The 26,107-nt window shown below is 33.4% G+C and overlaps 1 protein-coding gene across 3 annotated transcripts in view; it reads right to left on the reverse strand.

The window, feature by feature from the left end:
* CPED1 (cadherin like and PC-esterase domain containing 1) overlaps positions 1-26,107 on the reverse strand; it is a 256,715-nt gene that overhangs the window by 128,172 nt on the left and 102,436 nt on the right. For all 3 annotated transcript variants that reach the window (XM_016125247.2, XM_016125248.2, XM_016125250.2), the window contains 7 exons: positions 10,921-11,063; positions 10,096-10,168; positions 8,772-8,939; positions 7,780-7,884; positions 6,072-6,241; positions 1,999-2,069; positions 513-563 (listed from right to left, as the gene is read on the reverse strand). In XM_016125247.2, the coding sequence (XP_015980733.2) occupies positions 513-563; positions 1,999-2,069; positions 6,072-6,241; positions 7,780-7,884; positions 8,772-8,939; positions 10,096-10,168; positions 10,921-11,063 (781 nt within the window). The remainder of the gene's footprint in view (positions 1-512; positions 564-1,998; positions 2,070-6,071; positions 6,242-7,779; positions 7,885-8,771; positions 8,940-10,095; positions 10,169-10,920; positions 11,064-26,107) is intronic.

Here is a 26,107-nt window from a genome sequence, read left to right on the forward strand (position 1 = left end):
TATTTAAGTCAGAGAAAGATAAACATTATATGATTTCACTTACATGTGGAATCTAAGGAATAAAAAAGAACAAACTAATCAAAAATGACTCACAATATAGTGGACAATTTGGTGTCAGACAGGGAAGGGGAGTTTGGGGGGCTGGGAGAATGAGGCGAAGGTCTAAATAAGTACAAATTAGTAGTGATGGATGGTCACGGGGATGGGGAGCATGGCATAGGGAATGCAGTTAGCATTAATACACTGGCTAGGTGGAGGGTCAAGGGAGGAAGGAAGCAATTGGGGGATCATTTTTATGAACTATATGGATGTCTAACCAATGTACTGTATACTCGAAACTAAATTTTAAAAAATCTCATGCAAAAGTGATACATATTGACTTATTCAGAAACCTCATTTCTGAAAATTTACTTTAAATACATTAGTAGTCTAAAAATATACAAATGATGATTTATTCAAGGCAGGGCTATGCCTGTTAATAATACTGCTGAAACACTTCCATTGGAACTCACCATTACTGCAATGCACTTCTTTGGTTTCGTTTACAATCTGTGGAACCACAACTAAAAAATAACATGTAAATTTAAATTGAAAAAATTAAAATTAAAAAAATACATAGTAATCTCAAACAGCATAATTGAGTAACACATATTTTATTGTTTAACCTCATTACATCAGAAACTGCTTCTAAGCTAAACTGAAGCTACAGTAAGACAAAAGAAGTTATTTGGTTCAAACATCAAAAGAATGATTATTTCAAATAGGCAAATGTTAAGGGAGAAAAACGAATGGTCTAAATGCCATTCACTACCTGAAGGTGATCTCTCAAGATTCCTTCCAATTCTATAGTTCTATGACTGTAATTTCCCAAATTATCAGAATTACAGAAATTCAATCCAATTAGTTCAATTGATATTTACTCTGAATTTCTTAATTTAACCAAAAATCTATCTAAAATACTCTTTAATAAATAATTATGGTACAAATGAGTGGATAAAAGCACTCAGGATGCTTAAGTCATTCATTGTAAAGGGCAAAAAATAGTGAGAGAAAGACAGTCAATGTTAATTCACCACCAGCTCTTCACTGGGCAAACAGATTAGTTCTATTGAATCAGCGATTCTCAAACCTCAGCGTGCCTCGGAACCATCTGAAGTGTTTGTTAAAATACGGAGTGCTGGGCCTTGCACCACAGGATGATTCAGTAGATCTGATTGCCCAAGCTTCCCAGGTGAAACTAATGCTACTGGTTTGGGAGCCACACACTGAGGACCACTGTACTAAATTAGACCTCGATTTGTAATAGGAAAATGATTTTTTTTTTAAATGGTACTTTTTATTTTTTCTTTTTAAAATTAGAAATATTTTCTTACACTGAAAAGCTCGGCTATTCTTTAGAAAAAATTAGAAAAGAGAATAAAATCCAAGAAAAAAAAATAAAAATTAGAAGTAAAAGAGATAAAATTAAAATCACCATTAATTTTCCTTGACGTTCACGTTGTTTGTAGCCAATTGTTTCATTTAACAATATATCATAAACATCTTTGATGTTATAAATACTCTTATAATATTAAAATGCCTTTATAGTATGTTATTGGATGGGTATAGCTTAATTTATCTTATCCACTATTATTGCAATAGTGGTGGTTTTTTTTTTCATTTATTAATAATTTATGTAATTAAATTTTGCATACATTTTAAATTATTTCCTTTTGGTATATAAGAATAATTTTAAAGGTTTTCTTATATGTCAGTAAATGGCATTTTAAGAAAGGTTGTTCTAATTTATATATCTACCAGCATCATGAGAATTCTTATTTCTCTGGTTTCCCCAACTTTATTATCTTTAAGAAGAAAAATTGTTTCAAATCTGAGGGAAACATTGCTTCTTTATTTAATTTTCATTTCTGATTGCTAATGAAAGTAAACAATTTTTATATATTTTTCACCCATGTGATACTCATTTTCATGTTGAACTAAGTGAGACTATCCTTTTACCTTTTTTATGTTCAGTTGCGTCAAATGGCACTTGCGGTTTTTCAAAGTTCCCATCCTCTGTGAAAGAATTCCTGCAAATGCAAAGCCAAATGACTCTGGATCAATGAAATGAACAAACTTCATGGAAATTACATCTAACACACTATCTTTTTTTTTTTATGTGTGGGCACAGTTATTTTGATGAACACAAAGAAACACTTTCTGGATTTCATTTCTCAAAACTGGCAATCTCGCCTCAAGTGAGGTGGGTGGAAATCTCATCATCTCTAATCAGTAGAAGCACATTTGAAGAAAACCAGGGCAAAAAGCCACTCTTCAGTCCAAAAGTAAGCAATCTCTGATAGCCCAGGTCCAACAGAAGGGATTTGGGAACACACATTCTAATTGGAATCTGTTTGGCTAAAGTAACACAGTCTTGAAGCAAAAAGCCTTGGAAACTCTGAGGAACAGACTGAGAAGAACATACTTATAATCTAAGAAATTTAAGTGTACCAGGCAAAAGGCTTGCCAAGGCTTCTATCCTTGAACTCTGAATAACTGTAGTGAATGGGAAGAGTTAGTTATGTCTTGGTGTGTTTCCCTCATATTTCTCTTGTATAACTAAATGCTTGGCCACATTGCCTTTTAAATCCTCAAATTTGAGACCAAAATAATCTAGATTGCAGACAGAAAAATTGTTTGTCCTGATAACAGAGAACATTGGGCAGGATGTGACTTGACTTTCCTGGGCTGTTGTGAATCTCTGTTTCTACTCCAGTGAAACAGAGATAATAGTATTGGCCTAGCTTCATAGGGATGCTGTAAGAATTAAATCTAATGCTCTGTGCTTCATTACATCTTATAAATATTTTTGTCCCAGATATGTGCTGGGCACTGTGGTAGAGAAGAAATGAATAAGCTATATTCAATTCCTTCAAAATATAAGCATTAGATGGAAAATTAAGAAGAATCACAGAATAACAAATATTGCTAATGCCAAGAGGTGTGATAGTTTTATTGCAGTTTTATTTTTGTGATGTGTGTGTGTGTGTGTGTATAATTAAGAGTGAAAAATAATAATGTCTAGGATTTACTTTAAAATATAGTCGACCCTTGAATAATATGTGGGTGAGGAGCAGAAACCCCCGCACAGTTGAAAATCTATGTATGATTTTTAATTCCCAGGAAACTTAACTATAGTTGGCCGTTAGGATTCAACCAACTGCTGATTGAAAACAGCATTTTCCATCTGCAGCTGGAAATCTGCAGTTAGGAAGGGAATGGGGATATACTGTTTTCTATACACGGAAGGTTGAATCTGCAGATGAGAAACTCAAGGATACTAATAGCTGAGAGTGTATTTATTGAAAGATATCCACTGAAAGTGACCCCATGCAGTTCAAACCAATATTGTTCAAGGGTCAACTGTTCTTCCTTCCTCCCAAGGAATGAAGAAACAGATAAAATAAGCATGGGGTGAGAGATGTTTAATTGAAGTTTCACTAGATATCAGGCTAAATTTACAAAAAAAAACCCCAAAAAAACAAAAACAAAAAACAAAAAAAAACAAATTATGTGAAGCAAAAACTCTAAGTAATGCTCATAAAAGATACAACCCTTAAATGTACATAAACTGAATTTTGGAAATGTTACTGTCTTAATGGAATGAGATGTTCTTTATGTTAAGGCATCTTGCATGATTTCTTGTTTAATTTTGTGAATTATCTTTTGAAATTGTGGGTTTTCATGAAAAGCATTGAAAGTGAAGTACACTTGCAACTTTATTTCTGGGAATGTGAAAATTAGCAGAGGGTGCACAAACAATGATTTTAAGATTTTCATTCTGTTCAGATTTGTACTAACTCCATTGGGACCTCTGGATTCTGTGTCCCAGGAGCCAGACATAACTATCACCTTCTCTAACTGTTGCCTCTCTGACTTTATCTCTCTTCACCTTGTTGCTATAAGAAGATAATCTTTATGTAACAGGAAGGATGAGTCATTAATCCCCACAGGTAATATATGTATGTGAAACTGGCTTTTTCTGTAGAAAAAAAAAAAAAAAACTGGAGGTGACCATTGTGAAGATAATGGCAATAATGAATGACCTCTCTGACTTCATGATATACTGAGCCATTAAGGAGAAAGTCACCTCTATTTCTATTAGCTGTGTGGCTTGAGTAAATGACCCATCTTCTCAGCACCTGTTTCCTCAGCTGGAAAATGTGTGTGATATGGATCCTCCTTGTAATACAACATGAGTGATACTTAAATATCCATATGCTCACGGGTAAAATCGAAAATAATCAGAATTGAGAATTCTTCCTTAAAATGTTCTAAGAGCAATTTACCTAATTGCTTCCTGATAAAGATCTGAAGTTTACTTGTCTCAGTGATAACTTCAATAAATCTTTCAAACTTATCTTGCTTTTCATATGCAAGAAAGAAAATATTTCCCCCACTGTTGATGCTGAAGCAATCTTTGGATGGTATAGAAACATGAAAAGGCAAATATACCAATATTTACTACCTATCTGTGCTGCAGGATACCAGATACCACGCAGTACCTGGAAGTTATCTTATATAATCCTCCTGAAATAATACATGGTAGGTAGTATAATCTGTAGTTTAAAGATATGGAAACCGAGCCTCAGAGGGGTCAAAACTTTGCCTGTCATAACTTATAAACTCTAAAGTTGGGATTTTTGAATCCAAATCTGTCTGATTCATAAAAGTCCTGATCTTTTCAACACTAAATCCTGACCATTATTAAATCCCTTATTGGAAGGGAATCGGTTAGGGTTAGGGTTAAATTCAATATTCTGAATATAATGTAACTTAATTGGTTAACTTTACAATATATGTGGTGCTCGAAAAAAACTTATTGGGGCACAAACTTTCCAAATCTGGCGTATCTCAAGGCAACTTAAAGTTAAGAGAGTCACTTAAATAGGCTTCCAGGTAAATCAAGTCTGCTCTTCCTCCATTGATAATGACAAATGAGACAGTTTGGGATTATTTCAGTGAGTGCAAGGAACAAACAAAGGGGCATTGAGTCATATTATTTAAAACCTAATTTTCAAACAAACAAAATCTTACGTCAGGCCTACTACTTCTGAGTGAATAAGGCCAGCTTCATAAAGCTATGGCAGTTAAAGTGAGTTCTTATCCCTGGGAGATGTCTTAAGAATTCTTCAAATATTTGATTATTTGTATTTTCGAATTGCAGGGAAAATAGTTTTCCTATAGAACTGCTTTCACTATTCCCTGATGCAGAAAGAAATGACATGGAAGTCAATAGAATAGAAGCCATCCCTAAGGGTGACTGCAAGAGACAAATGACTATAGCATAGCCATTGAGTCTTTTCATCTGCCTGGGAGATTTAGGTTTACCTCTGTTTTCCTGGCAATAGCAAAGTCAAATATTCCGTTGATTCTGCCGTATAAGAGAGAAGAAGACCTAGCTAAAGCCTTCGGCACTGCCCTTTTCACCAACAGGATGTATCAATATGTTCTCCTGGCCTGTCCTCCCTCTCATTTCCTCATCACACCTCTCATTAGAATGAAAGTGGAGATGGGAGGCCAAGAAATTTTTTCTAGCTGTTTCCCTCTGAGATTCAATCTTTTTTTTTTAAGTTCTCTTATGGCAGAGACAGTCATATTTTTGATAGGTTTTGCCCAGAGAAAAGTCATGCCTCGAAAACTCTCTAAAAAATTGCTTATACTGACTTGGGCTCCATTCTGACTGATGGTTCATAAAACAAATCTCACCTAATTCTTTCTGTCTGATGCTCCCATAATTCAAGGGTATATGTCATAGAACGAAACTAGATTGAAACTTAATTTTAAGCATTGCTTTTTAGTGGAGTCAAGTCCTGTTGGTTTGAAAAACTGTTGGATATATTTTTGTTAGTGTTTGAAGACCACTGGAATCATTATGGTTTCAATGTTTTTAAGAAGCTTATTTTCCAGAGCATGAATTTTGGACACACTTGTTTTTGTTGCTTTCTTTAATGTAGGCAAAGCCTTTTGAAATCAATCTTTAGAGTAGAGATATTTTTGGATTGCACAATTCAAATTTGTGGCTGTCTTACCATTCCAGTGGATGTAGCTGTGCCTTTTTATTCAGGAGCTGAAATTGCTCGAGCACATTTAAAAGAGACCAGTATCGGTTCAGGACTGAACCAGGTTTTCCTGTAGGATTTGCCATATCATAAAATTCACTTATCAAAGATTGAATCCCAGGAGTAATTGATGGGAAGAGCTGAGAACAAATATTCAAAGACAGAATATCAGAAAAAGTGGACAATAAATTAAAATATAGTATTAATAGGAAAAGCTTTACATTTATTCAGATACTTTAAAAATCAGACACTTATTAAAAATCCATTTCTGTACCATCATTTAATTTTCTATGCAGTTGTGAAAGTAAATGCCATTTTTAATAAGGTAACAATTTTGTCGATGATCATAATTCCAAATGGAGTGATTTTTGTTCTCTTTTCATTGACTATAAATGCATTTCTCCTACCTATAGATACCTGAAAACAGCTGAATAGCAGAGTGAGTCAGGCGGTGGGAAAAATGATGAGAAATGCCCTTGGGTTATAAGTGAATTTCATCAATGTGAGAGATATTAATCTTAACAAATAATATCTATGGTTATTCTTTCAACTCTGAGAGTCAGGAAATTGGGGTTTGCCCTTTCTCCTGCAAAATAACATCAACTCTTCCACACATTGTGCCATGAGATGTTCTCGACATTCACAATATCTTGAATTATGAATTTCCGAAGAAAGAGGTCAGATCTCTTTGGTTATCTGCATTTAGTATTGAGTCAAACTGTCATGTAATACTTATTAGGTTTCAATTAATTAAAATGATAATCCATTCATTAAATTATCTCTGGGGCAATAAGCTTACTTTGAACCCTCCAAAATATGGAGCTAACTTGTAAAAACAAGTGTCAAACATTCATTAATTAACTTTATAAGTTAGTCATAACTCATACAAGTAGCATACAGATAGATACATAGATTTTTTTAAGTAAAAAGTAAATATTGGATCCAAACACATTAATAATAAATTATCAATGGGGTTTTTAAATGCCATTTTAAGATATTTTGTATAAATATTTAAGAAGAATGTGCAAATTCATTTGATTCTATCTGTATAAGTGGCAGAACTAGAAACAAAGCAAGTACTGAGAATGCATATTTAGGTATAAATTATCCTTTGATATTGACCAATAAATGAACAAAACTCTCAAAAATACATAGGAAAAAAATAAATGCCATAATTTTTAAAGGCTGAAACCACTAACTGTTAAAATTATTTACATTTTTTCTTTCTTTACATTTTCTTAGTTTACTATAGAGTTACAACAAATCAAAATTTAGGTAGTTTTCCAAAATATTGTTGCTATATTTAATAATATTTGATTTTATACAAACAAAAAGTGCATAATAAGCAGAAAGATATTTTGATTACATGTAAATATTCCAAAGCTAAAAACAAAAGTTCTTTAGAAATATTTAAACATTTTCTCCATAAAAAATTGTCAAAACTTGGCAGCTATACTAACCCCATATTCTTTTACCAAGTCACATATTATTTGCAAACTCTTAAAGAATACGAATTCTGTTCATTTTAATTAGATGTCTGAAAAGAGGAAGGGAGCTTTCAAAGATTTGTTTCTTAAAGAAATGTCTTCACCTTGGTTAAAGTCAAAATCAAGTAGTTTATGGCTAATCTACTATAATCACAGTTATCAAGAGGAATCAAATGTCATTTTTGTTTTACCAATTGGAATTGTCCCAAACTCCCAAGTTCCTTTATGAAAGTCATAATTGAGTTAATCTCCTCTAAAGACAGGCATTGATTTACTTCCTTTTGATAGTTTTCACCCTATAATAAGAGAGGAAAAGAAAAACAACTTCTAAGCAATTGCTGCAAAATCAAACCACATTTAGCCCAGTTGCTGCCTAATTCATAAACCAATCAAGTTTTGAACTCTATAAATAAACAACTGAGCTAATTAATGCTAAGTAACACATAGTAATTTCAATTTGTAACAGCGATTATCTGACTATAAGAGAACTTAATACCTGACAAAGAGGACCCAAATGAAATCACTCAACAGTGCTTCTCTAGTAAGGTTGGAGAGATGAGCCCATGAGGGCAGAATGTGTGTGATAGTTTGGGTATGCAGAGTCCCCTTTAGCCTTCAGGTACTGGAGTTTGGAACAGATATACAGAGAACATTCCTGCACTAGTAATCTATACAGATTTTTTGAGGTACTAAAAAAACCTGTATTAATATACCATAAAATTAACCAGTGCTACTCTGAAACACTGCACGCTAATCATAAGCATGTAACCAAAGATGCTAACCAGATGTGAAAACTTAAAAAAAAATGGTATTATAACTTAAACCTCTTGAAGTCAATCTGGAACACTCACTGCTATTCTAGACTGCCTCCAAAAAGTCCTAGTGTTCCTTTTAAAGTAAGTCTTCTATAAAATATAATATCCACAAACATTCCTCAAGAATTAGGAAATGCTTTACTTCATTTTCAAACCATAATTTTATCATAATCAATCACTCATATACTTAGTTGACACAAAAATACTGTTGGTCCTCAGGTCAGAAAAATATTCAGAGGTGTAATATAATTGATATAAGTTAATTTTAAATAAATTATTAAGTTGCTTAACTACACAATAAAGGAAATGGTGCCTTGCAAAGAATGACTTGAAAAAAAAAGCTCGTCAGTACAAAAATATGCACTTACCTTAAATACACCTGACCTATAAAGTCTCTGAACTATCTCAGAGAATATGGAAAGAGAAGATTCATTAGAGAAGAGAAAAGTGAAAGTGTCTTTTAAAAGGAATTCTTCTGTGTTTTGGTCCTCAAAATCCATATTATCATCATCTTGAAAATTTAAGTGCTCATGCACCTGTGAAAAAGCAAAAGCACAGCAAATGTTTTCATTGACTTGCTTTTAATAAGATGGTATCACTTATAAAGCATGATTCATTTTCTGTTGTATTGTAGATCAGAACTGACATCTAGTGGTCTTTTTGGAGGTCAACAGTTTCACAAAATGTAAGTAATGTTCTTTTGAATATAGGATTCTTTACAAGAAAATTAACTAATGAATTATAAAGTCACATTAGTTTAGCTTGAAACTATTGTTAAAGAATTCATGTTCATGTAAGATAATATGTAACATTTCTGAACAATAAATTTTGGAAAGCAAAATACAAACTACTGTATGTGCAGAAAACAAATAAATGACCATTAAAAGACACAGTCATAAAGTTTCAAAATTTTATGGATAAATCTTTGAACTAATGTCTGAGTAACACATAATGTAATCATCTCCTTGTATAAAAGTTTGAAAATGCTATATGAAGTTGAATTCTCATTGCACATAATTTTATTGTTTATCTTCCCTTCTTCCCACTCCATATCCCAAAATAAAGCTTTCTATTGACTAATTCAGTTAATTGGTTTTTAATCTTCTTGCCACTAAGGATTATTTTAGATTAAAAATGTTGGAGATGATTAAAATGAGTAATTTGATTTGAGAGGAAGTAAAAGAATCAGAATGTACAAAATATACTCTTTAGTTTATACATAGTTATACTAGAAAAATCATATATTTCAAAAATTCTTATGGTCTTTTAAATTAAAATACGGGCCAATTTTAAACTAAATATATATATATATATATATATATATAGAATAAGAGTTATCTTTTTATAAACCCATGTGAATAAGCTGGGTAATCTATTTTTTATTATCTAAATGTCTGTTTTTCTACATTAACACATACTTAGATTTATGCCACATTTATTTCATAAACAGTGGTTGTACCATAGAAAAAAATCCATGCTTGTTTCATAGGGATGCATCATAGGGATTGGGACTCAAGTCATAGATTATCCACATACTGGTTAATTCCCTGAACTACCATAAATATAAATAAGCCTGTAGTAACCTTAATGCGAGTTGCTATTTACTGATTGGTTACTCTGAATATAAAGAACGTACATGCACACACATGTCCTTCGGTAAAAGATGGAAGCTGAGGCCTTTGGCACACTCACCTGGAGCACTACAGGGGATCTGAAACTGCCATAACCAATATCAAAAGTTAAAAGTTGAAAACATAATCTGCATCTGAAATAAAAACATGAGGTAGCATAAAAATATATTCTTTTTGCTACATTTACTCTATTATTTGGTATTATATTATTAATAGTTATTATAGTTAAATCTCAAGGTCTGTACTAATTATAAAGAGCAGTGGCTTAGATAATCTAAAATTACATGCAGTTTATTTTGGGATTCGGAATCTGTTTTGTTCCTTATGGAAAATACAAATACATGTAAAATATTCATAATACGTTAAACTAAATGATGAAGTTACTCTATGAAAATCTAAATGTGGAGAAGGGAACTCTCCTAAATGCCAGGCATTCTTAGTCACATAGAAAGCATGATAGAGCTTAATTGAGTTACCTCCCTTTTTTGATATACTAGCCCTAGGAGGAAAAAAACACATTAGATTATATTTAGGTAAAGAGGAGTTATTGAATTTTGTTAATAAAGTCTATAAATAAAAATATACCTAGTCAATGGTAAATATATATGATAGAAATAGCTGAACTTGAAAGGGGTTGCAATTAAAAATTAATTTAAATAACTGCTTTATTACCTGTCACCACTATTTAGATACTAACATGTCTATAATGTTCTCTGAAGTTTTAGGATCTACAAATTAGGAAACACATTTGGGAGTTCATATTTGTATATTGATATAACATTTTTCAAGTAGCACCTATGTGTGATAATTAAGATATATTGTCACTAACAATTAATTTTTAGAAGGTAGTTTTTTTCTTTTTTTTTAAATTAAAATTTATTTTTACCTATCAAAAGTCTTTGGTCCCAGAGTAGATGTTTCACTGAACACTTCAGCTGCTAGCAGAAGTTTGCTAATTACTTCCTTCATATTGTCAAAAGTCTGAAGAGGAGAACCAGCTCTCAGGAATGTATCAAAAAAAGTTTGAAGCTGTGAACAAAATAAAGAATTTATATGTTGAAACAACATGTCAATTTGTCTCCCTATCATTTCCAAGGGTACCAATTTGAAAGATTCCTTTAGGTTATCTCTCTTTATCACACTCCAAAAAAACTCCTTAAGTAGGAAACTTTGATAATTTAAGATATATATATATATTATATATTATATACAGAACGAGTATACAATATACTGAAAGTATGCTATATATTAATATAGATTATATACATAATGAATTATATATATTATATACATTATAAAATACACTACAAGCTTTTCAATAGAATCTGGGGTGCCACTATATCTTGTAATTTCAATTACTTTACAAGTGCTGTCTTTTCTCTTTTCACGGCATCTAATCAAGAAAAGTGAAGTGGAATTGTAACAGCGCTTATGACTTGAACTCCCAAGTTTACATGTGTCTCGACTAACTAGGTGATTTTGGACTGGCAACTCAATTCTCCAAATTTTTGTGTCTCCTTTAAAATGGGTTAACACCTACCAACAAGAGTGTTGTGCAACTAAATTAGAAGGAAACGTATTTGAAAACCACTGAAATGTATGAAATTCACATCTAAACTTTTCATTATTATCACTTTTCTGCACATATCAGAACAAAATAATTAAGTCAAAGTTGTGTCTTCACAGCATTCTGCTATGGGGGATCTAGCCAACTACTGAAGAATCTAACAGATTCTCGATGTCCTCCTAATATTGTAATTAAAGGTTTGACATAGAGAGAGAGGATAAGGCAATATTGCAAGAGGGGAATGAAGCTCAGGCTTCTGGAAAACGCTACAGTTAGATTCACAAATAGCTATTAAATATTAAATAGAATCATAACACATTAAACTAAACAATGAAGTTAATATTAAATATTAAAACAATTGCAGCAACAACACTACTTCTCCAGGATGTTTAGCAGAAAAGTTCAAGTTAAAAAATTTTTTAAGTATATAAAAAAATCTCATATTGATTCATAGACTTTGGATAAACATACCCTTTCGAAGATGAAGAACAAAAAATATTTTTTGAAAAAACATAAAGCAGGTATTCTATTCATGTTTTGGAAGAACAGACTAAATCTATCTGAACTGCTTAAGATTGCAAAGGGAAAAACTTTTGTTGCTATGATAATGAAGAAGAGCTATTGGCACAAACCACCTGAAGGAAGCGGTAAATGTATCTTTTAAATACACACACACACACACACACACACACACACGCACACACACAATTCATCTAAGAGAATAAACACTGACTTCATAAACTTTTACCAACTGAAAACCGGAAATCTAATGAGACATACACTCTAAGACCCTATGAACAGGTCATTAGCTTTGGCAATTGGGATGTTTTTCCATTTCTCTAAGAAAAATGAATGTTATAATTATACAATCGAAAGAAAACAAATTAATGCTAACACTGAAACTGTTAACACCCTTGAGTCAAAATAGAGTAACAATATGTTTTTCCAAATAAAAGTAACTCATCATATTTCACTCAGTTCACCATATTATGTAGAAGCAGTTATTGATGATGTTATTACATTTTTCCATCTTAATGTTTCCTGAATATTACAGAGGTCAAGGTTAATGATTTAAAAAGTTGGGAGTGTTTGTATAGCATATAAATGTATAAGATTGGTTATAAGATTATATTCTCCATGGAAAAAATAATAAGCAAATTAATGTCTTAGGCTTATAGTTATTCTTCTACTGTGGAAATGATTATTTCTAAATTTCTAACTGTAACAGTGAGCTTTGACTATGGGCTGCCAGTACATGAACTCAGTTCCATTCAAACTAACTTTCGTGAGAATTTTACCACACAGAAAACATTGTGCTTTGAGCTTTGGGGAACAAGTACATAGCACAGTGCTAATACTATAGACTCTAGAGGCAAAAAGTCCCAGATCAATACTCAGTGCATACTGGCTCCTTTTATTAATTAAAACAAGACAAGTCCACAGAACCATTTAAAGGGAATTTCAATTAAAAGTGATTGTTGAATCCAGATTCTCCTAATGCAATGCATGAATTGAGAAAATCAAATTGCTTCTGAGAATTCAAACATTTGTGACAATAACCAAGGAAGAACATTTAAAAAGTTTATGTTAAGCCTTCAATAGACTCTGTTTAAAAAAGAGAGAATAATGCTGCAGTGAACATAAGGGTGAATATATCTTTTTGAATCAGTATTCTCATTTTCTTTGGATAAATACCCAGAAGCAGAATTGCTGGGTCATATAATAGTTCTATTTTCAGTTTTTTGAAGAATCTGCATACTGTTTTCCATAGGGGCGGTACCAGTTTGCAGTCCCCCACATTATACAACTGAAACTAATATAACCACAATAAGATTGTATACCAACTATACAGAAATAAAAAAAAAAAAAAGATTAAAAAAGAGAGAGCGAATAAAGAGGCACAATGGTTGAATGGACCCCTCTAGTTGTTTGCCTCTCAGAAATGAAAGAGCAGAACTGAAGGAACCAAATAACTGGCTTTTCTCCCATCTCCCTAAGAACTCAGCCTGCTAAGAGATGAACAAACATCAGCCAACAGCCAGGGAAACAGGGGACCAGAACAAAGCTGTCTTTACAAAGAGAAGTGTGAAGACAGAAGAGAGAAGCATGATTCGAAATGCAGCGACTTGTTTTACTTCTGTGTTAGTTCTCTTCCCACTTTCGGTCTCTGGGTATATTCTCTATCTCACCGCTCAGATTTAATTTATTTAAGCCCTTGAGTTCAAAGAAAGTTCTAGATGAGTAACTTCTCCTATTTAAGGAATATAGTATAAGTGGCAAGCAAAACTACCTATGTCAGAAATGAAAGTACAACCATGCAAGTGCTTAATACGTGTTTGTAAAAAGCTATCACTTTCAATAGATCACTTAGAGAGTGCGCAGTATTTCTGTTAGTTTTTATAATTAACCCATTTAGGCTAAGTGGAAGACTTCTTTGAGTATTATAATTTGTTGCATGAATTTGTATTTCCTTGGTTAATTACCCGAGTTCTGTGTATCTCATTGTGCTCAGATCTAGAGAGAACTGTGCTCAATGATCTCATCAGACAATGTCGAATCTGAAATTATTCAATATTAATTCCATTTAGAATCATAAGAACCTGAAAAACATATTTCACCCAGGAGCTTTCTTAACTCAAGCACAAATACCTAAACGAGCACCTTCACCTTCACTATTAATTTAAAATTAATTTAATTAAATTTAATTAATTCAAGCCATGAACTCAAATACCAAAAAGAATGATCCTTTTCTAGACTGACACTTTTAATCAACATTTTTGAGTTACATAAATATATAAGAATATAAGATTCCAAGGACATCATTGCCTTGGCAGTTTGAAAGAAATTTTAAAAATATTAAAACTTTTAACATGACATGAAACTATTTTGTAAACTATAATTTTTCCTCTGGTGTAAAAAGGAAATACAAATTTAGTGCAAAACAAAATGACCTTGTAAGGGCATGGTTGTCAAACTAAGCAGTTAAAGCATCACCGTTTGTTTGTACTTATGTAAAACACAAGTCATAACCCAGTAAGGTATTTATATTTTTTATATCTTTTATATTTATCCATTCAAGCAACTCACTGAAATTTACATAGATGGACCAAAATTACCAATTAAAATGAAAGGACAAGAGAAACTGAGAACCTGAAAATATTCATAGAAAAACTTCAGTTATGTCTTTGATATATTAAAACAATACCAAGGTGCCTTTATACCATCTCATTCCCCTACCCCACCTCATATAACTCCTCACATACTAAATTCTAGGCTTTGCCTTATTGTGCCCCTTTATCCTCCCAAAAGACCTGGACAAATTGCTCTCAAAAACAACATGTGTTATTCTGTATTAAATTTGTTAACTTTCTTGTCTGCTCTTCCGTAGAGAGCTTTTAGAGTAGAAACTGTACCATTTTACTTTTGGGGAGCCAGTACCTAATGCGGAGTAGATATTGCATAAATACTGTTGAATAAGTAAACCTAAGTATAACAATACAGAAACCACAGACTTTAATTTAATAAGAGAAAGAGTTTATGGAAACTTCTGGATACCACAGTTTTTTCTTTAGAACAACATGTTTCTTTCTTCTTTCCATCTTTTTAGAGAGGGAGGATATGCATTTTTCTGGTGCCTTATAATACAGTTTTTGAAAAATAGAAGCTAGGATAGAAAGATTCAAGAGGATTTTTGACATAAGAAAATTTAATCTAATAGTTAAAATGAAGAATGAAAGATTAACCAATATTAGAGGGTTTTTTTGTAAGTCATGTTCTTGATTAACTGGGAAACTATAGGAGAAAATTGGCATTTCAACATTTTAAAATATGAGTAGTGTGTAATAACATTGTACCTTACTAAAAGTTACTGGAATTTCTCTCAGAATTATTGTGTAATATAAAATTTTTCATCTTCTCACAATAAACAAGATAAAATCATTTTGTACCAACAATCATGTAACAAGATGGTCAATCCATTAAGATTGCTATCAAAAAAAAAAACCCATAAAATATTAAGAGTTAACAAGGATGTGAAGAAATCGGAATACTTGGGCACTATTGGCGAAAATGTTAAATGGTTCAACTGCTATCCAGAACAGTAGGGAGGCCCCTCAAAAAATCAAAATTAGAATTACCATGTGGTCCAGTAATTCAACTTCTAGCATATATCACCAAAAAAATTAAAAACAGGATTTCAAAGAGATATTTACACACCCGTGTCCATTGCGGCATTATCCACAATAGCCAAAAGGTACAAACGACTCAAGTATCATCTGTGGATGAGTGGACAAACAAAATGTGGCACATACATACAATAAAATATTATTCAGCCTTGAAAAGGAAGGACGTGGAATGAGGTCAGAAACACGGCGGAGTGAAAGATGTCTTTAGATCTCTCCTCTTGAAACAACAATAAGCTGAACATTTAAAAAACAAACAAACAAAACACCTAAACTGCACACCAGCACCTCTGAGCATGAGATCTGTGCATAAGAGCTACCACAGGTCAGAACCCCAAGTGTCAAGTGGTGGACTGGGAGAAATAAAGAAGCTGCCTCTCACAGCCACCAGAGCTCCCTGTAGGGGGAAGGGAGGGGGAAAGGTGTGGCAAGTTCACTGAACAGCCCTCCCTGGGAGAGCTGTGAGCTCCACACAGCCAGCAGCTGGGCCCACCCATTAGGGCAGAAAGCAGAGAAGCAGGGACGACAGAGAAGTGGGGACAGCAGAGAAACAACTGTTGATTTTTACCAGCCGCAGCTGCAAAACTGAGGCTGAGCTGCAGCCTCCATCCCCCAAGCCGGAGGGCCCCTCCCACCATAGCCTCCAAGACCGAATCTGAACAAACGCTACTAAAACTGTCACTAACACTGACAGGGACTGAGCCTGAGGGTAGCAAGCATGATTGAATATCTATAAGGAAAAAAAGGAATTAATAAGGTTTTAGGTAAAGCAGGGATCCAGGAGTCTTAGACACCACCTACTAGAAACCAAACGAAAAACACCTTATTTGCAACAGGCTAGAGACTGTTATAAAAACATCTTATTTTGGGGAGGAGAGGAGGAGAAAGCAGAACATGCTCCATTATGCCCAGGTGGAGAAATAGTCCTTTAAACACCATGAACAACCAAGGTGACAAGGCAGCTCAGAAAGAAAGAGAAAAAGATCCAGAAAATAAGCATACAGACATAGAAATATTCAACTTAAACTACAGAAAATTCAGGATGGTACTTCTGAAAAAACTCAGTGAGATCCAAAAGTAATCATATCAACAATTTCAGGAATTGAAAAAAAAAAAAAAAACAACTAGATGAGCAGAATGAGTTCTTTAGCAAGGAGATAGAAACCCTCAAAAAGAACCGAAAAGACCTTCTGGAAATAAAAAACATACTGCAAGAATTGAAAAATGAAATAACAGGCTTGGGAAATAGAGCTGACCAAATGGAGGAAAGGATCAGTGATATTGAAAATAGAAATCTAGAAATAAATCAGAAGGAAGAAGAGAGAAACCAAAGAATGGAAAATAATGAAAAAGAAATACAAGAATTATCTGATACCATCAGGACAGGAAACATAAGAATAATGGGCATTATCAAAGGTGAGGGAAAGGAGCAGGGATTAGAAAGCATTTTCAGACCAATAGTTGACAAGAACTTCCCAAATCTAAGGAATGAGCTGGAGCTTGGAATTCAGCAAGTCAACAAAACATCCAATTATCTCAATCTAAAAAAGGCCTTCACCAAGACACATTGCATTAAAATGATAAAAAATCAATGACAAAGACGGAATTCTCAGGGCATCCAGGGAAAAGAAGATGGTAGCTTATAAAGCAAAACCCATTAGATTATCATTGGACTTCTCAGCACAAGCATTACAAGCCAGAAAAGAGTAAAATCAAGTATTCAAACTATTAAATGAAAGGAACTAGCCAAAAATAATGTATCCAGCTAAACTCTCCTTTATACATGAAGGAGAATTAAATACCTTTCCAGACATATAAAAATTGAGAGAATTCTCTACTATGAGGCCTGCATTACAGAAAATACTGAAAGGGGTCAGCTCACCTAAAACAAAACGACCAAAATACATAATTAGGAGTAAAGTGACTCTTCAGGCTGATAGAAGGAGGGGAGTGCAACCCTTACTAGGAACAGAGCATTATAAGCTTAAAAATAAGAAGAGATTTGCTATAGCAAGATAGTAATGAATGTTTATCATACATAGGGACAAATTGAGACAACAATGACTGAAAAAGGGAGGATCTAAAGATCCAAATTCACATAGGGGAATAGAGATAAGGCACACGCAGAGGTAAATGGACGACTGTGTGTGTGTGTGTGTGTGTGTGTGTGTGTGTGTATGCGTGCGCACGCATGTGTGTATAATACATATATATAAAACTATCATTTACATATTCATAATGGCAACCACATCCCAAAGATTCAGAACTGAAGCATATAACATAAAACAAAAAAGACCAGAGAGAAAACCCACAAAAGCCAACCAAAATAAAGAAAACAGAAACACAAGGACAAGGAAGAAATGGAAATACTGAACTACCAGAAAGGAAAAGATAAAATGGCTATAAGAAGACCTCATATTTTAATAATCATCCTAAATGTAAATGGACTGAACGTACCAATAAAAAGGCACAAAGTTGCAGAATAGATCAAAAAACAAAACCCAACCATATGCTGCCTCCAAGAGACACATCTCAGCTCCAAAGACAAATATAGACTCAAAGCGAAAGGGTAGAAAGTGATATTTCGAGCAAATGGTATTCAGAGAAAAGCAGGAGTAGCAGTACTAATATCAGACAAAATAGACTACAAAATAAAAACAAAAAAAAGATGAAAAAAGATACTGAAGGACAATACATAATGATAAAAGAAATCATGTACCAAGAAAACATAATACTTATTAATATCTATGCTCCCAATCAGAGAGCCCCAAAATATGTAAAGCAATTACTAACAGAACTAAAGAGAGAAAGAGACCGAATCACTATTATGGTAGGGGACCTAAATACCCCACTGTTGGATATGGACGGATCATCCAAACAGAAAAACAATAAGAAAATAACATCCTTAAATGACACATTAGACTAACTGGACATAATTGACATTTACAGAGACTTTCTTCCCAAAACAGCTGCTTAAACATTCTTCTCTAGTGCACACGAGACATTCTCAAGGATTGACCACATACTGAGACACAGAGATAGCCTCAACAAATATAAGAGGGTTGAAATCATACCAACCATATTCTCTGATTATAATGCTTTGAAACTAGAGATCAACTGTAAAAAGAGGGAAGAACCACAAACATATGGATATTAGACAACATGCCACTGAAAAATAACTGGATCGAAGAAGATATAAAAAGAGATCAAGCGATACATAGAAATGAATGATAATGATAGTACAATATATCAGAACTTTTGGGACATGGCAAAAGCGATCATAAGAGGAAAGTTCATATCATTACAGGCCTATCTCCAAAAACAAGAACGAGCCCAAAGAAACAACTTAACGCTTCCTCTTCAGCAGAAGGAAAGATATCATCAAAATTAGAGCAGAAATAAATGAAATTGAAAACAAAACAAAAAAAAATAGAAAAAATAAATGCGACAAAGAGCTGGTTCTTTGAGAAGGTTAATAAAATTGACAATCCCCTGGCTAGATTCCCTAAATAAAAAAAAAAGGACACAAATAAACACTATCAGGGACGAAAGAGGGGAAATTACAACAGACACTGCAGAAATATAAAGGATCATACAAGAATACCATGAAAAAGTATATAATGCCTAATTCAATAACTTAGAAGAAATAGACCAGTACTTAGAAAAATACGGCCTTTCTAGATTGAATCAAGAAGTACTGGAAAATATAAATAGACTGATCAGCAATATGGAAATTGAAACAATCATCAAAAACCTACCAAAAAGTAAAAGTCCAGGACCAGATGGCTTCATCAGTGAATTCTACCAAACATTCAAAGAACATTTAATACCTATTCTCCTCAAACTCTTCCAAAAAAATTGAAGAGAAAACAATACTTCCCTACTCATTTAATGAGGCCAGTAATACTCTGATACCAAAACCTGGTAAAGATCACACACACACACACACATACACACACACACACACGCACGCACACACACTATAGACCAATATCTCTCATGAATGCAGATGTAAAAATCCTAAATAAGATAGTAGCGAACTGAATACAGCAACATATTTAAAAGATTATACACCACAATCATGTGAGCTTAATCCCAGGGGCACAGGGATGGTTAAACATATGCAAATCAATTAATGTGATACGCCGCATAAATAAATTAAAAAATAAGAATCACACGATCATATCAATAGATGCAGAAAAAGCCTTTGACAAGATACAGCACCCATTTACGATCAGAACACTTAACATCAGTATAGAAGGAAAGTACTTTAACATAATAAAGGCCATATATAACAAATGTTCAGCCAACATTATACTAAAAACCTTCTAAGATCAGGAGCAAGACAAGGCTGTCCTCTATCACCACTGTTATTCAAAATAGCATTGGAGGCCCTAGCAAGTGCAATCAGACAAGAGAAAAAAGTCAAACTGTCACTATTTGAGGATGACATAATTCTGTATATAGAACACCCTAATGACTCCACAAGAACACTACTAGAAGCAATAAGCAAACATGGTAAAGTCTCTGCATACAAATTCAATGTCCCAAAATCCATAGTGTACTCTAATAATGAAGTGTCAGAAAAAGAAATGGAAAAAATCATTCTTTTTGCAATTGCAACAAAAAGAATCAGGTACATAGGAATAAATCTAATGAAATATGTGAAGGACCTGTATAATGAAAACTCCAAGTCTCTATTAAAAGAAATCAAAGGAGATACAAAGAAATGGAAAGATATTCTGTGTTCTTGAATTGGAAGAATCAATATATTTAAAATAGCCTTGTTACCCAAAGCATTATACAGATTTAATGCAATCCCTGTCAAAATCTCATTGGCATTTTTTAAAGAAATAGAACAAAAAATTATCAGATTCGTATGGAAGCACAAAAGACCCCAAACGGCCAAAGCCATCATGAACAAAAAGAACAAGACTGGAGGCATCACTCTGCCTGACTTCAAATTATACTACAAAGCAACAATAATCAAAACAGCATGGCATTGGCAGAAAAACAGACACACAGACCAGTGGAACAGAATTGAGAGTCCAGAAGTAAACTCATATTTATATGGGAAAATAAATTTCACAAAATAGCAAAAAAATACAGTAGAGAAATGAAAGCCTCTTCAATAAATGGTGCTGGGAAAACTGGAAATCCACCTGCAAAAGAATGAAACTAGACTGTTGTCTATCACCACACACCAAAATTAACTCAAAATGGATTACGGTCTTAAATATAAGACCTGAAACAATAAAATGCATAAAAGATAACATAGGAATAAAACTCAAGGACCTTGGGCTTAAAGAGGATTTTATGAATTTGACCTTAAAGGCAAGAGAAGTAAGAACAAAAATAAATGAATGGGACTACATCAAACTAAAAAACTTCTCCTCAGCAAAATAAACCGTCAACACGGTAAAGAGACAACCATCGAATGGGAAAATATATTTGCAAGCAACACCTCTGATAAGGGCCTAATATCCAAAATATACAAATAACTCATATGGCTCAATAACAACAAACAACAAATGGTCAAATAGAAAAATGAGCAGAGAACCTAAACAGACACTTCTCCGTAGAGGACATACAAACAGCCAACAAATATAGGAAGAGATGCTCAACATTGCTAGCTATTAGGGAAATGCAAATCAAAACCATAATGAGATGTCATCTCACACCTGTTAGAATAGCCATAATCAACACATAAGTAATAAGAAATGTTGGAGAGGATGTGGAGAAATAGAAACCCTCATACACTGCTGGTGGGACTACAAATTGGTACAGCCACTATGGAAAGCAGTATGGAGGTTCCTCAAAAAACTAAGCGTTGATCTACCATATGATGCAGCAATCCCTCTCCTCTACCAGGTATTTACCCCAAAGACTTGAAAACTCATATCCAAAAAGATATTTGCACATCGATGTTCATAGCAGCATTATTCACAGTGGCCAGGACACGGAAGCAACCTAAGTGTCCTACAATAGATAATTGGGTAAAGAAGCTGTGATACATATATACAATGAAATGTTACTCAACCATAAGAAGAGATGAAACATTGCCATTTGTAACAACCTGGATGGACCTTGAGATAATCATGCAAAGCGAAAAAAGCCAGACAGAAAAAGTTTTAAATCATATGATATCACTTATATGTCGGATAGAGAGCTACGAGTAACAAACAAAGAGGACAAACAAACAGAGAGTCATGGATATTGACAACAGACTAGTGATTAACAGAGGGTAAGGAGGAGGAGGGAAGTAGACAGGATTAAAGGGGTAAAATATGTGGTGACAGAAAGAAATCTAACTATGGGAGGTGAACACACAGTCTAAATATATACATGCCTTACTGTTAAAATATACAGCTGAAACTCATCAGGTTTTGTTAACCAATGTCATCATAAATAAATAAACAAATAAACAGACAAATAAACAAATAAATAAGAAAAGGAAGGGCATTCTGACATGTACTAAACTGCGAATAGACCTTGAGGATATTATGCAAGTGAAATAATATACTCAAAAAAAGATACTGTATAGTTTTATTTACATGAGGTATCTAGAATAGTCAAATTTATAGAAACAAAAATTAGAATGGTAGTTGCCAGTGTCTGGAGTGGGAGGGAAATGTGAAGTTATTGTTTAATGGGTATATAATTTCAGTTTTTCAAAGAGTTCTGGAGATTAGTTGCACAACGATGTAAATATATTTAATACTACTGAACTGTACATTTCAAAATGGTTAAGATGGTAAATTTTATGACATATATATATATGTATATACATATCCACAATTTAAAATGTTTGAAAGGAATTTTGCAGTTTTCACAGCCTCACTTTCTCCAACAGCCATGTAAAACACTTGCTAATTTTGTATCACCAAAGACCAAAAGAGGACTTCTTTACAAAACAAACAAAAACCGTCCTTCATTCTATTTCTCAGCTCCTGCAAATGGTGGAAATAATCTCTATCTCCTCTTATTCACTCTTTTATCCACAGTCTTTTCTCCTTGAACTTTTTGTTCACTTGTTTAGAATGAGAAATATCACACAGCAGGCTTGAATACTGATAGGAATTATCCAGAAGAGAGTCTAAATTAATGGTAGGACACAAAGTCTAGAGAATGATCTTTGCGGATTGTAGTCAATGCTTAAAAAGAAATATCACTTTAGAGCTCAGACTCAGTTTTCTCGATGAGTAGAACTAAAGGCACTGAATTAAATTAATGAAATCCAAGATTCTATGTTCTTTCTCCAAATTAAAAGAAAACAAGGATGCATTTAAATCTTCCTGTTTTTAATATAGCTGAACTATATGTCTGTTGTTCTTGATTGATATTATTCTGCCTTTTATAAACTCAACAAGGATCGCTCTTTCTGACTCTGACCTAACTATCCTCTCACCAAGACTCTTGAAAAACTCTTTAAAAGTATCCAAAGGAATCTGGATACCTAAGAATTTTATACCAATATAATATATTTTATATGTGAAAGTTGTTTTTTTTTTTTTGGTCACCTGAAAATTCTCAAGAAAAAATGTCTTTTTAAATTTAAGTTTATAAATTTCAGTTACCATATGGCTCTAAGTTTAAAAAAATATTTTTTCTTTCAAAAAATTTATGATTACAACTACCAGCTGTACTCAATTGGTCAAAGCAATAGAGTATATTACAAATCCTAGTAAATAATTTCTAAAATAAACAAGTAAATTTATATTGAAAGTGCACCCCTAACATGAATATAATTTCTTTTTATTCAATTAGTTTGTATACCCATGGAGAGTATATTACTTTTTACTAGAATAAGAAGAGTTCAGTATCAATATTAATACTTTTAATGTAAACATAGGGAAAACTTGTTCACATAAATACATAGACGTGGATGGAACAGTTTAGTTAAAACAACACTCAGCTCTTTGAACTCCCTCCAAGATATATGAAAAAAACCACACAGCGATTTATCATGAAATATTTAATTTTGTTAAAAACTAAAATCGAGTTGTGAAGGATTTACTACTTTGCAATTAGCATCCTTCACTTTCTCTAATGAAAACCATATTTAAATTAGTCTGTTTTGGGGTTATTTTGGGTTTTATTGCAGAATTTTTTCACTCTGCAGCAATCATCATGATAATTAATATTAGGAGGCGTGAGAGCGAGGTCTTTCCAAGAGCAGAGGGGTGTCTGTGAAAGGGGTGGGGAAAGAAGAACCTGCTTCAGATGTGTCCTCTCAGCAAGATCAGATTTTAGCAAGGCGTACGCATAGAAGATGAAGTTATGGGCATCGGTTCTGGAAACCCTCCACTTGCTTGTGACCCCTTTGGAGAGTCGTGATGGATCCCTGGAGGCACATGACACCTGCCTGAGGATTGCAGCTCTGGATGTGTCGGGCCCGAGGGACGCCCGTGTCGCACGCACACACGTGAGCGCACATGAGCGGGCCGTAGCAGATGAGGCGCTACTGAACCCCTGGATTCGAGAATGAAGTCTTCTTGGTGTTTTAAAGGGACCTGATTTAGAGGAAATCTGATATTTAATAATAGAAGAAAAAGAGAGGGGAAGACTTGAGAGGAAGAAAAATGACCGAATACCAAACCTAAGTACTGATGTAATTTTTTTCATTTAGTACACATTGCGGTATTTGAATATAATTCTATGTCGTATTTAATAATGATCATTAACATTAGCCAAGCTGAGACCACGTGCCAGATGCTGTGCATTCCTCATGCATTGGTTTATTTATATTCACCACAATGCTAAGGTTGATACTCATTATCCCCATTTCATAGATAGAGAATCTGAGGTTTCAGAACACAAGTAATTTGCCTAAGGTCATAGCCAGGAGGTAACTAGTATGGGTGCTGAACTCAGTAAAGCCCAGTGGCAAGGCCCCAGCATTTCCTCTGTCACTGTGCCTTGGATTGTCCTAGTTTAGGAATGTGGATGGACCATGAAACACAGAAGAATGGTTATTCTTGTTTTTATTCTCATGCAAGATGTGTTTGAAACTGTTGCAATTTTAAGCACATGCCCTTATGCTCATACAACTAAAATATCAATTTAACAACTTGAGCATTTATGTAGCTTAATTACCTTTGGAGAAAACTAAAAATATTTCTCTGTAACTTAAATCAAATTGCCTGGATCAAGAACAAATTCTGTGTTAAGTCAAACGACTTAAGAACATAAATATTCTCATCATTTGTTTTAGCTCATTGAAAATTGGCTTCCTTTAGGGTAAACCATGAAAAAACTGAATTAATTGACTGAACCTATGTTAGGGTAGTTTTTACTCATTCTCTGGAATTAGATCAAACCTCCAATATTTAAATAAGTTTTATGCTTCCAGTGACATAATTTTATTCATTTATACTTCTTAAGCTTTAAAGCATACATTAAACTTGGAAATTCCTAGTGATTTAATCAGTTGAAAACTTAAAATTCTCCCTCCTATATATCAAAGAATTGATCAGAAACAAGGTGTGGGAATACAAAAGGCTGTGAATAGCATAAAAATTTAATTATTTGCTCTAAAGGGTAGAGCCTTGACTGCATTATATTCGACCTTCTCAGAAAATTGGCAGGTTATCTTTATTGCCCCTTCTGAAATCTCTCAGTGGCATATAAAGGAGCAGAGAAATTTAACAGTAAAGAGCAAAAGTTAAGGTTGTAAAGATTTTATCATTGGACTCTGTATATAATGTCTACCAATTTTCTTTATGTGAATGTCATTGTTAAAGTAGGCCACAACAATTTTCATTAACGTTAAAACACAGACATTCTTCAAGCTTCCAAAAAAAATAATACTAAGTTCTGACAGCTTGTTTTGAGATTTTTCTATATTTTATGGTCTTGAATAGAAAATGACATTGAAATCTGGTAATATTCCTAACAGGTAATATTTGTAACAGGTAAGACAAAAATTTCCAAACAAGGATGCATTTGGCAGGAAGATACCTATCTCATATATCTATAAACACTCTCATATGGGTAAGAACACAAAACGGGGAACTATTTTTCATTTACGTTTTGCATATTTTATGCAGGGTATCTATTTGAGGATTTTTTAAGTTTCATGGTCAATCACAAAAGAGGAAATATATTTGTTATAAAAATAATGGATTCTGGTTGTCCAATAAAAAAATACAGCAATTTGTCCTAACTTATGAGGTCTGTAGTGTTAAAGTCTGTTGAATCCATAGATTTATTGCAACCTTCTGCTATTTTCCTACTCCTCTCTCGTGTCGCTTACCTCATACCTCTCTTTTACCAGTATTCAAACAAAACTCATTCTTTTATATAGGGTAATTTAAATGAACATT

The sequence above is a fragment of the Rousettus aegyptiacus genome, unplaced genomic scaffold, assembly GCF_014176215.1.
Source record: "Rousettus aegyptiacus isolate mRouAeg1 unplaced genomic scaffold, mRouAeg1.p scaffold_m13_p_13, whole genome shotgun sequence".
NCBI lineage: Eukaryota > Metazoa > Chordata > Mammalia > Chiroptera > Pteropodidae > Rousettus > Rousettus aegyptiacus.